This window comes from Protomyctophum bolini (assembly GCF_963924005.1).
Source record: "Protomyctophum bolini genome assembly, chromosome: 12".
NCBI classification, from domain to species: Eukaryota; Metazoa; Chordata; class Actinopteri; order Myctophiformes; family Myctophidae; genus Protomyctophum; species Protomyctophum bolini.
Genome location: NC_137873.1, coordinates 700831 through 714000, shown reverse-complemented (window position 1 = coordinate 714000; position 13170 = coordinate 700831). Strand labels below are relative to the sequence as shown.

Genomic DNA, 13170 nt, shown 5'->3' with positions numbered 1-13170 from the left:
CGCAGTACTCGTTGTATAGAGGTAGTAATACTCGTTGTATAGAGTTAGTAATACTCACGCGGGGTACTCGGGTACATGCTTCTGGAAGGTACTCAGGTCTTTGCAGTACTCGTTGTAAAGCCACTTCACTTTGAAGTGGAGGTTCATGTAGTCAGCACTCTTACACAGCCTGTTCTTCTCATGCTCTGATGGGGGGGGGGGGGGGGGAGAGACAGAGAGAGAGAGAGAGAGAGAGAGAGAGAGAGGCATTCCATCATCACTGATGCTCGCTCCCTCGCTTCCCTCTGCATGTCCTGCCTCCCTACATGGTAAATGGTAAATGGTGCATTTATATAGTGCCTTTATCCAAGGCGCTTTACATAGATTGTGAATTACATTCACCCACCGATTGCGGCAGAAGCCATGCAAGGTACCAACCAGCACATCGGGAGCAATTTGGGGTTCAGTGCCTTGCCCATGGACACTTTGACATGTAGACAGGAGGAGGAGCCGGGATTCGAACCGCCGACCCTTATGGGTCATTGGACGACCTATACCTCCTGAGCCACAGTCGCCCATCATCTCCCTCTCTCTCTCTCATACATAAAACAAAACATGTTCTGTGATGACATCGGGCTCATGGCTTCTCTCTACTACCAGTCCAGTTATTTTCCCTGCCAAGTGTTTCACATGTTTTTTTGTCCAAAAGTCAGAACTGCAACATGATGAATATATTCATCATAGTGACACTGAAACACATTAGTTGCAATAGTGCACTCACTCATATACACCCTATTCTTGTATTGTATAACACTTTCAAGTTAATCGAGTTATGGTGAAATAGACACATTTACGCATGTGCGCACACACACACACACACACACACACACACACACACACACACACACACACACACACACACACACACACACACACACACACACACACACACACACACACACACACACACACACACACACACACACACACACACTACAACTCACCCTCCATGGCATATCGTATATCCTGGGCGAACATGTTCCACATCACCTCCGCGCTGATCTTCCCCACGTTGAGCTCCTGAGGGAACCTGAGAGGAGAGGAAAGGGTTAACCTGAGGGCGTCAAAGGGTTAAATCTCTTTTGACCGATACCTATAGTCCATTCAAACTCTAAGCGTATATTATTAGATCAGTCGACGGGTGGCTCTTCCGAGACAGATTTTGCGCTCCCATTAGAAGGCGGGGTGTACAGTAAGTGCCATCCAGCCGTTTCTCTATAGTTCCTTTGAAAGTGTCCATGTCTCGGAGCCATATATAGAGTAGAATCGGCTCAACGGTCGTCCGGGATATAGCACTCATAGCAGAGTTGTACAGACTCACTGGTTTAGACAGGAGGGTAAGTTAGGAGCACCAGAGGGGTTAGTTAGGGAGACCAGAGGGGTTAGTTAGGGGTACCAGAGGGGTTAGTTAGGGGTACCAGAGGGGTTAGTTAGGGGTACCAGAGGGGTTAGTTAGGGGTACCAGAGGGGTTAGTTAGGGGTACCAGAGGGTACAGACTCACTGGTTGAGACATGGCGTGTAGGAGTTCTTGTCTTCCTCTATGATGGACACTATGAGGGTGATGAGTTTGGACCAGAAGTCCAGGTTCTTGATGGTCGGACCCTGTTCGTCTGGAGGGACCACCTTGGCCTGCAGGGGGAGACAGAGAGATACACACACACACACACACACACACACACACACACACACACACACACACACAACCAGTGGTCCTTGAGGGGGTTGCAGGTTGTCCCCCAGCTAAATGATGGAGTGTAACCCAATGGACCCTTATTATTCAACTCTTGAGAGCGTAACGTGAACACATTTGGTTTCAGGGGGACTCACGGGGTCCGTCTGGTACTCGCGGTTGTACAGGTCGTGGCAGTTGTTGAAGATGTACTCGTAGGTGGAGTTCAGACACGCCTTGACGCAGTCCTTCACCACCTGACTGGCCCTGGGCGGAGCCTGCAGCTCCTGGACCTGAACGCACACAACACACACACACAGCATAGAACCATCAGAGAACGACAACAATATGATACCACAACACACAGCATATAGAACCATCAGAGAACGATAACAATATGGTAACACACACACAGCATAGAACCATCAGAGAACGACAACAATAAGATAACACAACACACAGCATAGTACACATATAAAGAACAACTGTTCTGTGCTCTGCCTGTGTTTGATGGCCGCCCCAATGCTTTTCCAATGGAAGTCACATGGTTTGACCAAACATTTGTGTTTAATGCGGGGGAGGGGGGTGCAATAAACACAAGTGTTTGGTCAAACCATGTGACTTCCATTGGAAAAGGTGAAGTCTGAAGAAGTGGGTTTTCAGACTACGGCGGAAGATTGGGAGTGAGGCTGCAGTTCTGACTGCAGTTTTGGATAGGTGGACGACCTGCTCTACCTCCTGAGCCACAGCCGCACAAACCTTATACAGGCATATGCAAAGGCTCATACTGATGTAACTTATAGATAGCATTTTATGTAGACATAACACTCTATAGTGCAAACGCACAGGCCTCAGTTTGTATAGGGTAATGTTAAGCTCGTGCTGCCTGGGTTTGATGCCTAAGGACGCTTTGCGTCGGAACTTGATATAACATTATGTATCTAAGCTAAGTTAACTAACTAACTTAGTAACTAACTAAGCTTACTTAGTAGCAGCGGCAACCTGAGAGATCTATTGGAAGACAGACACAGTGGTGGAACGAAGTACATTTTTTTTTTAAATATATATATTGTTTATCCCACGATTTTGTAACCCATTTTTCACCCCTGTGTCAATCATCTAATGTGATCCTGGGCTCTACACACCCTCCGCCAACCTGGGGAGAGCAACAGACTTAACTCATGCTTCCTTCATGCTTGAGTGTCCAAGTTGCTCCTTTACACCTGACAGGGGGGGGTTTCCCTGGTTGGACGTAGCGCGTGGAAGGAACACGTTATTCCAACCAGTTCCTTTCCCCTCCATCAGGCGCCCCGGCTGGCCAGTGGGAGGCAGTTTAGAGACCAGGATTACTGCATGTTTTTGTGAGGGTATCTACCCTAGGGGACACGGGGAGAACATGCAAACTCCACACAGAAAGGCCCTTTCGCCAACCCCACCTTCGGGTATGGGCACTGATGACGCGGATGAGGAAACACGCCGCCAGCACCCACAGCGCCCCGAGCGGGAATCGAACCCAGGACCTTCTAGCTGTGAGGCGACAGCACTACCAACTGTGCCACCGTGCCCCGACAACTAAGTACAATTTTGAACTGGGAACCACAACGGATGGTTGTGGTTCTGGAACCACAACGGATAGTTGTGGTTCCCATCCGGTCCCTCTACCCCTGAGCCACTGCCGCCCCTCTCTCTAACCCCCCCTCCATCCCTCTCACCTTCATCCTGAAGAAGGTGATGCTGGTGAGCAGGTCCACGGTGGACTTCAGGTCCTGTAGCCTCTCAGTGCTGCTGGCAGGGAAGTTATTCTACGAGGCAGAGAGGAGGAAACAGGGAAGTTATTCCACGAGGCAGAGAGGAGGAAACAGGGATGTTATTCTAGGAGGCAGAGGAGGAAACAGGGACGTTATTCTACGAGGCAGAGGAGGAAACAGGGAAGTTATTCTACGAGGCAGAGAGGAGGAAACAGGGATGTTATTCTAGGAGGCCGAGAGGAGGAAACAGGGAAGTTATTCTAGGAGGCAGAGAGGAGGAAACGTTGTTGCATCCATTGTTATATACTGTACATATAATCGTGATTAATTTACTAATTTAATTTACTATTAATTAGTGTGTTTGGCATTGCACATCCGTCACCCGAACAAATACATACAACACATTACCTAATCCGTTTTGTCTTTTAGGGGCTTTGTGAACAAAAATTGCACAGGGCAAATAACCCAAATATACAAAGAAATGACAGGCCAAATAATTCATAATTTTATACATTCTGAAGTTTACAAAAATAATAACGGATATAGCCAATCTACATGCTCAGTTAACACTGGAGATTTGACTGTGTAGTTTAAAAATGTAAATGCAAATACAACAATAATAAAGTAAAGGTGTGTCCGTACCCTGTACATGGACAGGTCAATCCTCAAGGAGTTGTGCAGCTGGTCCAGCAGTTTGACGAACCTCTCCTTCTACAGAGAAAAGAAGAAAAGACGACATAATTAACCTCTAATTCTACAGATATAGGAAGAAAAGACAACAGTCAAACCTCGATTTCTACAAAGAATAGAATAAACCTCTCCTTCTACATATAGGAAGAGAAGACAACAGTCGAACCTCTAACTCTACAGAGGTAGGACGCACACACAATATAAACCTCTCTTTCTCCACGAAAAAAAAACAAAATAAAAAACAGTATTTTGGATAAACGCGCTATATAAATGCACTGTTTACCATTTACAGTATAAACCTCTGCTTCTACAAGGACATGGAATGAAAACACGTGCTCTCCTTCTGGAAGAATACAAACCCAGAATAAAAGCTGTCCTTCTGGAAGAATGAAAACCCCAGAATAAAGCTGTCCTTCCAGAAGGAGAACAGAGACAGTGAAAGGGCCTCCCTGTCACCACGTGAGACTAAAAGTCAACAGCTAGGGCCGGTTGGCTGGGTTGGTTCATGCGCTTCTATACCTCGAGGGGTTAAAATAGAGGTAGGCCTGATATGCAAACATGAGAGCAGAGCATTTACAGAGCCCTGGGGGGGATGGAGTCCTCTCTGCCGTTTGTAACAGAGCTACATGTCATGTGTTTTTAGCACAGAGCTACATGTCCCTGTGTTTTTACAGTTGTAACAGAGCTACATGCTACATATTTGCACTAATGATGCACTCATCTTTTTTTTTTTTGCTAACGCCACCTCGGGAATGGGTGACGATGACGCGGAAGAGAAACACTCCCCTAGCGTGCCAACAGCGGGAACCGAACCCAGGACCTTCTAGCTGGGAGGTGACAGCACTACCGACTGCGCCACCGTGGCACTTGACTAGACTGGTAAACCACCCCTGTTGTGTGAATTCACGTTATTGTGCGTGTTCCGCAGACACTAGGGGAGATATTACGAGATATTAGGCTTTTGCTACACCATCGTAGCCTGGCTCCAGCCCCTGAATCGCTAGCCACATCAAAAAATTATGTTCAGGCGATTTAGGGTCTGGTGACGCTCCCGAAGGAGGTCTCAGACTCGGTTGGAAATCCAACCGACGAATCAGCGTCGTTTCAACTCGATGACGTCAAACAACAGTGCCGTCCAGACACAAACAAATATGGCTGCCCCCACTGCGGTAACTCACGGCCGTATCAATCTGGCTATTAAATCGACGTATGATGAATCATTTCTTTACAGACACGAGCGGTTTTATAAACATCATCATCCGACATATTTTACCGCTTTTGTTTACATACTAGTAGCGCTCGTTGGCTGTGTTTGTTTGGTTAGCAAACAGGTTAGCCATAGCCACATGATTGACACAATGCCATCTGCTTTCTCACTATTCTGATTGGTTGGTATGAACCAATCACCGAAGACTGCCTCTTTGGCAACGCCCATCCCAGAAACGGTTGTAGTAGGGAGGGCGTTCAGACTGAATAATGGAGTGAAACGAAATGAAAATTCAGGCTGAGTGTCAGGCTAACACCATCGCAGACCCCAGTCAACTATAGGAAGGAAGGCAACAGCGGGTTGAGAGAGACAGATGGACGACAGGATCGAAGGGACTCACGCCAAAGTTGGAGGCGGCGAATCTGTCGGAGGCCGAGACGTTGTTGGTGGACTGGGTGGTGTGGGCGTAGTAGGCGTTGATGTTGGCGAGGAGGGTGCTCATGACCGCCGGCACCCCGGGACACATGTACTTACTGGACAGGCACGCAAAGTGTCTGGAAAACACAACAAGACAACACATGTATACTAGCTAGGGATGCTTAATCAGTAGCATAATCTAAAAAAAACGTCAAATAATGTCATGGCCTGGTAGATGGACTCCACCCCGTAACAATAGATACTGTACTAACGTCATGGCCTGGTAGATGGACTCCACTCCGTAACAATAGATACTGTACTAACGTCATGGCCTGGTAGATGGACTCCACACCGTAACAATAGATACTGTACTAACGTCATGGCCTGGTAGATGGACTCCACCATGTAACAATAGATACTGTACTAACGTCATGGCCTGGTAGTAACAATAGATACTGTACTAACGTCATGGCCTTGCCACGGCATTTTCTGGAGAATTCAAATATGAAATTATTTTTTGGATAGACTACAGTACACACACTGAAGTCAACCTGCCACTGGCCTGGGGTCAGTCAGTCTGTACAGTAAACACACTGAAGTCAACCTGCCACTGGCCTGGGGTCAGTCAGTCTGTACAGTAAACACACTGAAGTCAACCTGCCACTGGCCTGCCGGGCCAGTAAACCACAGCCGCTGGCTCACCACAGCAAACAGACTTCTCAGGATCTGGGTGTCAAAGCATGGACTGAAAGGAAAATATCTGACAAAACTGAAGGACATTGTTGAATACATAATTGGAGTGTATTATCCCTGTTGGTTCAATGTGAACGTCAAGGAGTCCTGGATTGAAGGGCCTAGGCACATACTGTTTCAGCTGGACTGTCTCAAGTCCCAGAGGAAGCAGGTATTGAACGTTGTGATGCCAAATGTTACAAGATCTGCTTGGTATGCCCACAGTGAAGCCATCCTCCAAACACTAATGTGCTCGAAGGATCAAAAGGAGAGGATTGAGGGGGTGGAGAGAATCCTGGCCAGAAGGAGACCCAGACACTCAGCTGGGAGACAACTCTGTAAGATCCAGAAGTACACCTGAGATCAATCATGATGCTTCCAGCATTGGTGGATTGATTCGCTGGTCAGAATGTGTGTCAGAGCCACCTCTCACCTGCACACTAAACACCTCAGAGATTAAGAACTTCCACAACACCCCCATGGAGGTGCCCAACTGGCCTTGCCACACTCAAAGCATTGAGAGGGTGGTCAAAATGGTGACTGAGGCTTATGCTATTTACTTCTATCTGGAAAAGAGGGATGGAGGAATCAGGGCTCAGGAGACCAGCAGGAGGCTGATGTCTAAAGCTGAGTCAAAGCAGGACTTATTCAACCTTGTAAAGTTCAGAAAGTGATGATTGATGAGTGACTTGTATCCAGTGATATACATGCACTTGAATTGTCAATAAATGTAAATTTTATTTTACTTTGTCAATATAAATTATTTCCTTTATGTCTTTGAAAATCCTAAAAAGAGGTTAAAACGGGCAAAATATGCAACTTAGAAGTACAAAATAATGTAGGTTAGAGTTGTTCTATCCAACAAATAATGTGATATTTGAATTCTCCATCAAAAAACAAATAATTTAGACACCCCACATGTTAGAATTTCCTTTGGATTTTAAATCTTATAAATGAGGTAGAGCGGGTACAATTAGCGATTTAAAAATGCAAATTCATGTAGGTAAGAGTTGTCCTATCCAAAAAATAATTTCATATTTGAATTCTCCAGAAAAAAACACACAAAATAGACACCCAAGCATTTTGATTTTCAAAAAAAAAAAAAGTATGACCCGCCCTAGCCTGGTAGTAACAATAGAGATACTGTACTAACGTCATGGCCTGGTAGATGGACTCCACTCCGTAACAATAGAGACTGTACTAACGTCATGGCCTGGTAGTAACAATAGATACTGTACTAACGTCATGGCCTGGTAGTAACAATAGAGATACTGTACTAACGTCATGGCCTGGTAGATGGACTCCACTCCGTAACAATAGAGATACTGTACTAACGTCATGGCCTGGTAGATGGACTCCACTCCGTAACAATAGAGACTGTACTAACGTCATGGCCTGGTAGTAACAATAGATACTGTACTAACGTCATGGCCTGGTAGATGGACTCCACTCCGTAACAATAGAGACTGTACTAACGTCATGGCCTGGTAGATGGACTCCACTCCGTAACAATAGAGACTGTACTAACGTCATGGCCTGGTAGATGGACTCCACTCCGTAACAATAGAGATACTGTACTAACGTCATGGCCTGGTAGATGGACTCCACTCCGTAACAATAGAGATACTGTACTAACGTCATGGCCTGGTAGAGGGACTCCACTCCGTAACAATAGAGACTGTACTAACGTCATGGCCTGGTAGATGGACTCCACTCCGTAACAATAGAGACTGTACTAACGTCATGGCCTGGTAGATGGACTCCACTCCGTAACAATAGAGACTGTACTAACGTCATGGCCTGGTAGATGGACTCCACTCCGTAACAATAGAGATACTGTACTAACGTCATGGCCTGGTAGTAACAATAGATACTGTACTAACGTCATGGCCTGGTAGATGGACTCCACTCCGTAACAATAGGTACTGTACTAACGTCATGGCCTGGTAGATGGACTCCACTCCGAAGCGGATGGCGAACTCGTCTACGATCTCCTGGGCCGTCTCCTCAAAGTACACCTTCCAGGCGTCGTCTCCCTTGGCGTCGGGGATCTTGACCACGCCCCCGTTCTGCTCCTCTGTGGTGTACTGGAACAGGTGCTGCACGCGCGCACACGCACACACACACACACACGCACACACACACACACACACACACACACACACGCACACACACACACGCACACGCACACGCACATCACAGAACGTCAGTCAGTGCATTGTGAGCGTGTGCGTACAATCACAATTTAAGGCATTTATAGTATCAGTAAGCCAGATAACAACACATGTTGATACATCAATCAAGAATCATTGGATTGCACGTGCGTTGTGTGAGTGCGTTGTGTGAGTGCGTTGCGTGAGTGCGCGCTTGTGTGCGTTGTGTGCGAGTGTGCGTTGTGTGTGTACGTGCGTGTGCTCTCACACTGACCTCGTGTAAACAGGTGTACTGAACATGATAAGGTGAGACCGTCTCCTCTCCTTTGATCTCAACACTGATGTGCATCCGGATCGCCCCCGACACCGCCGACTTGTCTGTCCTCTTGTCTGTGGAGACAGACAGACAGACAGACAGACAGACAGACAGACAGACAGACAGACAGACAGACAGACAGACAAGGAGGGGGGGGGGGGTGTTTAAAAAAAACACCGTCTTTTAAAGTGAACGCATATGCTGGCACTGGGAACTGCAAGGTTTATGCTATGCTACCAGCTATAGCGGTAGAGACAGACAGGAACTGTTACTGCATGTTTTATGCTATAGCAGCTAGCGGTAGAGATGGAGAGCTTGTAGGTCTGCTATTTTGAAAAATCAAAGAACGACTGACATAAAGAAACATAGCTTTTTCACAAAACTGTCATTTTCAAAACAGACATTTTTAGAATCTGATCTCAGGTCAAGTTAGTCCTCAGAGTAACTTCAGCAGATCTGATCGGGGGGGGGGGGGGGGGGGGGGGTGCTCACCCAGGTTGTACCACACGTCCATCTCCCCGCTCAGCGTCCGCACCTCGATGATGGTCTGACCCAGGAAGTCGTCGCTCTCCCGCTTGAACTTCTGCTTGACGCGAGACTTGATGTCGTCGTCCTCGTCCCACACGCGCACCTTGATGCGGTCCGACGAGTTGTGGCACTCACTGGGGGGGGGAGAGAGAGGGAGGACAAAGTCACACACTGTCACAGAAGTGGTAGGTAGACACACAAGAGGAATTCTTCTCCTCCCAGGTTGACCATAGATGGTCGTAGGTACTCACAACTGGAAGTTCTCCTCCCAGGTTTAAAACCCATTTTAGGCGGAAACCCCTTTTGGTGTTTTTAGCTATTGAAAAACAGCAGATCTACAAGCTCATAGCGCGCCACCGAGTGGCGCGCTACGAGCTTGTAGGTCTGCTATTTTTTGAAAAATCGACTGACATAGAAACATAGCTTTTTCAGAAAACTGTCATTTCCAAACAGACGTTTTTTTTTAATCTGATCTCAGGTCAGAATGGGTTAACCATATATGGTCGTATAGGTATACTCACAACTGGAAGTTCTCCTCCCACACGGGGTTGAGGTTGCCATATATGGTCTTGGTCCTCTTCTTGGTCTTCCCCACCTGGATGGTGACGTACGGGTCACTGGAGCCCGTCTTGTCCTTAGCCTGAAGGCCCTGGGCGCACGCCACTGGCCAATCACAGAGAAGGATGGTTATTACGCCACTGGCCAATCACAGAGAAGGATGGTTATTATCCGCCACTGGCAAATCACAGAGAAGGATGGTTATTATACGCCACTGGCCAATCACAGAGAAGGATGGTTATTATGCCACTGGCCAATCACAGAGAAAGATGGTTATTATACGCCACTGGCCAGTCACAGAGAAGGATGGTTATTATACGCCACTGGCCAATCACAGATAAGGATGGTTATTAAATATTGGTTCATTATGGCGATATGATACATTCCGATTCAATGATTTTAAATTACAGTAACTATTTAAAATACATTGATATTATTTTAAACTAAGTAATTAAACCCCTCTTTTTTCCTTTTTTCTTCAAAAAATTGCTAAATGCGACGCACAAAAATGTAGCGTTGATACAATCGATTATTTGCATTGCAAAACCATACAGTGTACGATACATAGTCAATGTTGCCGTTTTCATTTCGATATACTTTCGATATTCTTGAAATTAAAATCGATTTTTCGATGCAGTTACACATAATGTTTAGTGTTCTATAAGGTTAAAATTAATGCTTCATCCCCGGTGTGGGATGTCCCGCCCCTCCTCCTCTGGGGGAAAACCCAGTAGATGTCCAGTCCAGTGTTGTTTTCGTCGACTAAAACTAAGACGAAAATGTCCGTCGACTACCTTTTTTCCACTGACGAAAACTATGGAGACTAAAACTAAGACTAAATATGTTGACAATTTCGTCAAGAAATAAAAACTAGACTAAAATGTTAGGAAGGGACTAGTGGACAAGAGATCCAGTGTAAGTCATTTTACACTTGTTTGCATGCTGAAAATAGCAGATCTAGAAGCCCACAACGCGCCGCAGCGCGACGTGTTGTGAGCGTGTAGATCTGCTATTTCCAGCAAGTGTAAAATCAGTCATTACGACGGCATCAAGGCCTGCCAAAATCAATTTTAGTCGACTAAATCAACCGTAGATTTAGTCGACTAAAATATTATGATATTTAGTCGACTAAAACTAGAATAAACACCAAGACATTCCAGGTGACTAAAATGTGACTAAAACTAAATTAAAGCTATATTCAAAAGACTATAGGACTAAAACTAAAATCAAAATGTGCCGCCAGAAACAACACTGGTCCAGTATAGTCCCTCCTCCTCACCGACGATGTTGATCTTGGCCGACCACTTGGAGGTGCCGTCGAGCACGCTCTGCTTGATCTGCTTCATCTGCGTGGCGTGGGCGGTCTTCTGCAGCGCAAACACCTCCTGGATCAGCTCGAAGATCTCCGGCTTGTTCCGCTCCCTGATCTTCATGCGGTCCTTCAGCACCATGATGATGTTCTGGGTGCGGTCCTCCGCCCCGTGCTTCGAGCTCTTCTCCGCCGCTCCTGGTTGGTTGGGGAGGGGGGGGGGGGAGAGAGAGAGAGAGAGAGAGAGAGAGAGAGAGAGAGAGAGAGAGAGAGAGAGAGAGAGAGAGAGGCATTTAGCATGTAGGCATTTAGCAGATGCTCTCATAGAGGGTATACGCGCATGCATAAAGTGAATGGCAGATCGAGTGGCAAATCAAGTGGGGAAAGTGAGTGACAAAGTGACTTTAATGTAGTTTGAAGACATTTAATGCAATCATATACTGTATATAGGACTTTTCTGTTTGGATGTATATGGGCTGTAGAAAGGCCATAGAAAGTAGTTTATGCCAACCAGTAGGCGTTCCCGCATAACTTCCGGGTATGATGATGATGTCACACGCATACCCTCTATCATACAGTGACTGACAACAGGAGTGGCTCAGTAGTTTAGTCGGTAACAAGAACACTCGGCGGATTTACCCTTTTTGCCGACTTCTCAAGACAAGTCGGCAAACCGTGGAGAATATTCGGCAGAATCTGAAGAAGAGTCGTCGCGCGGCGAATCTTCTTAAGATTCTGCCGAATATTCTCCACGTTTCGGGGCACTTTCAGCAGCTGCAGCTGCAAGTTTCTGAATGTTAGCTACTGTGCTAACGACGATAACCAAAACAAACCCAAACCAGAAAAATAGCTGTCTACTTCCTGACTGAATTACATCTGAATAGCAACGCTAACAATGCAGAAGACGCTAACACTGAGGAGCTAAGCTAAAGTAAACGTGACGTTGTTGTGATTAAACATAATACTGCTAATGACATATTTGCATGTGAGAAGCTCACTACAGGCCAATGTTTTTAAATAGGCTACGTCCAAACGACACGGGGCGAGATAAGAATATTCAGAATGATTCCTATTTGTTTTTTTGGCATTTCGCTTTTCGCTTGCCGTATGCTAATGCTCTGTGCAACTATTAGCTTGTCATTGACTCCCATGAATGACTCGTATCTCATCATCCAGGGCGCTCTCCGTGGTGATAAATGGATCGATATGCTGGCGCTTCATTTCTGCTCCTCATCCGTCTGTCCCGCAAAATATGAACGCTTTTTGGAGCGTATATAAATATATTAAGATGATCGGAGATTGTGAGGTCACTTTGTGCGCGCGCGCACACCCACACACACACACACACACACACACCGCCTCCTGGCACACACACACACACACACACACACACACACACACACACACTGTGAAGGCCGTAGTACTGTAAATATGACATGAATATGAATGCAAAGTAGCGGTCCATGCTTTTGCATGCTTTTATTGATCTGCTGTCTGATCAGCGTGCATGATCATCATGCAGTAGCTAGATGCGCGCTCCAGCGCCGAGATTTCTTCCCGTTTCGGCGACTCTTCGTCACTTTCCGTCCGAGTTCTCAGACAGAACTCGGACCGGAAAGTGACGAAGAGTCGGCCGAAAGGGGAAGAAATCTCGGCAAAGATGAAGAACAGTCGGCGACCCGAGTTCTCCAGTATTCGTTTAGTCCAGTTCACTAAAGGCTCATTCGTAGTCTGGATTTCCGGTGGTGAGGTGACCACCGGTCAGAGTAAAAACAGAGAGAAGGCCTGGGGGGGCGGTGCATG

At 46.4% G+C, this 13170-nt stretch overlaps 1 protein-coding gene across 1 annotated transcript in view; it reads right to left on the bottom strand.

Moving 5' to 3' along the window:
- The window catches only part of LOC308325384 (protein unc-13 homolog A-like), a gene marked incomplete at its 3' end in the record, with an annotated part of 74073 nt that overhangs the window by 10867 nt on the left and 50036 nt on the right, over nucleotides 1-13170 (bottom strand). Inside the window, exons 20-31 of the mRNA XM_080777869.1 lie at nucleotides 11338-11565; nucleotides 10022-10163; nucleotides 9465-9634; nucleotides 8931-9046; nucleotides 8439-8602; nucleotides 5755-5908; nucleotides 4100-4168; nucleotides 3422-3511; nucleotides 1846-2002; nucleotides 1542-1650; nucleotides 984-1069; nucleotides 61-185 (exon numbers count right to left, since the gene is read on the bottom strand). Coding sequence (XP_080633995.1) covers nucleotides 61-185; nucleotides 984-1069; nucleotides 1542-1650; nucleotides 1846-2002; nucleotides 3422-3511; nucleotides 4100-4168; nucleotides 5755-5908; nucleotides 8439-8602; nucleotides 8931-9046; nucleotides 9465-9634; nucleotides 10022-10163; nucleotides 11338-11565 — 1610 coding nt within the window. The remainder of the gene's footprint in view (nucleotides 1-60; nucleotides 186-983; nucleotides 1070-1541; nucleotides 1651-1845; nucleotides 2003-3421; nucleotides 3512-4099; nucleotides 4169-5754; nucleotides 5909-8438; nucleotides 8603-8930; nucleotides 9047-9464; nucleotides 9635-10021; nucleotides 10164-11337; nucleotides 11566-13170) is intronic.